Source organism: Sphaeroforma arctica (assembly GCF_001186125.1).
Source record: "Sphaeroforma arctica JP610 unplaced genomic scaffold supercont1.7303, whole genome shotgun sequence".
Classification (NCBI taxonomy): Eukaryota; class Ichthyosporea; order Ichthyophonida; genus Sphaeroforma; species Sphaeroforma arctica.
Window position 1 is genome coordinate 1 of NW_014033255.1, and position 1,460 is coordinate 1,460.

The 1,460-nt window shown below is 45.7% G+C and overlaps 1 protein-coding gene across 1 annotated transcript; it reads left to right on the forward strand.

The window, feature by feature from the left end:
- Nucleotides 1-477: 477 nt before the first annotated feature.
- SARC_16077 (hypothetical protein) lies at nt 478-746 on the forward strand (the record flags this gene model as incomplete). Its single annotated transcript, XM_014289811.1, has 1 exon — nt 478-746. A coding segment is annotated over one exon (269 nt), but the record flags the coding sequence as incomplete, so codon positions are not given.
- Between the last annotated feature and the right edge of the window lie 714 nt (nt 747-1,460).

The window sequence follows — 1,460 nt, forward strand, 5'->3', positions numbered from 1 at the left end:
TCCTTTGAAATAAATATTATTATCCCTATAGTTTAGTTTTTTAATAAGTCAAATAAACCGTAGTGTGAAGTTCAGACTACAACTAAACTTAGCTCAGACCTTGGAGACGAAATCAATAAATTGATATCTGATTTTAATCGAAAGAAACGACAAGATGCTTGAACCAAATAGTTTCTACCTGCCGGTTTACGATGGGTATAATTTTAACCCAGTCGGAGTCTGGATGACGAAGTGGTGGGCAATGAAAACGCTACCCCAGTTTACTAAGATCAGGGGAGGCAATTCGACACGAGTCTTAATCAGTCGCAGCTGGGGCACATCTACAAGTATGTTGGCCAACATGTTCTGCTGAGGGTTCACGTAAACTTGGGATGTGGAACGTATTGTTATCGATCGTTTGGTCCGGCTACCCATATGTTTCATTCGGCACTATCCACGGATCTGCATCACCAGGCTTGCGGTATGAACCAGGACACCATGAGTGGTACTTGCCTAAATTTGGCTATGTTGAATAAGATGTCGCAGTTCGTGACAACGTCTATCATTTACCAGATTGATTCGCTACTACACCCAGTGCAGCAGGTGCAGGGTATGTACGCACTTCCACATGTCAGTCTTTTGAATGCGGCTGAACAGGCTAATGGATCCGGGCGTCCTATGAACATTCCTATGCCAGTGATCCCAACCGTCCATCCAGTCCATCACCAGCAGCAAGTATCAGGACAGGAGTCCGACTACCCGTCATGGTGTGTAAAGGCGCTGAGGAAATACCATGCCAATCCGTCCAAATTACCGGAACAAACACGACAACGGTGGTACTTCTGGAATATTCGCTGGACAGGGACGTGACGGCGCGACTTGGGTAAAAAATGTAGTCAGGATTGCCATCATGGATGTGAGCAATCTAATGAAGATAAGGATCGTGGTCAGGAAAGGGAGACGTTTGAGGACCGTCGTCATCGATCGATAGGAGCTAACCGGGTTCCAGTGAATCATCAGAGTTCTTCTCGCCTATCCCATAGGTCTTCCCGGGAGTCGGCAAGGGACCAGAGTTATAACACGCAGGACCAGGGTAGTAACACGAAGGACTTGCGCGATAACTTGTTTTCCCAGCGAGTCAGCCGACATTCAGTGAAGTTCAAGGTTAACCGCCTGCAACCTTCATCAAGGGCAGCAGAAAAAGAGCAATATTAATTTGCGTACGAACAGGAGATCGATTCCATGTAGATTCCAGACAGGTTTACCTTGACAACAATCCGTTGTCGGACACCTCATTCCCAGATCCAGGGATGATTCGGCGTTATCTTGATTCGGTTGAGTGGGCATGGAACACGCGTTCTCATGATGTAATAAGCCGGGCCTCCACATTAGACTCTATGTTATAAACGTACTCTTAAGCAGTACGTTAATTATAATCGTACTCTTAATAGTGCGAGGAACTTAATATTCCTAAATGGTTT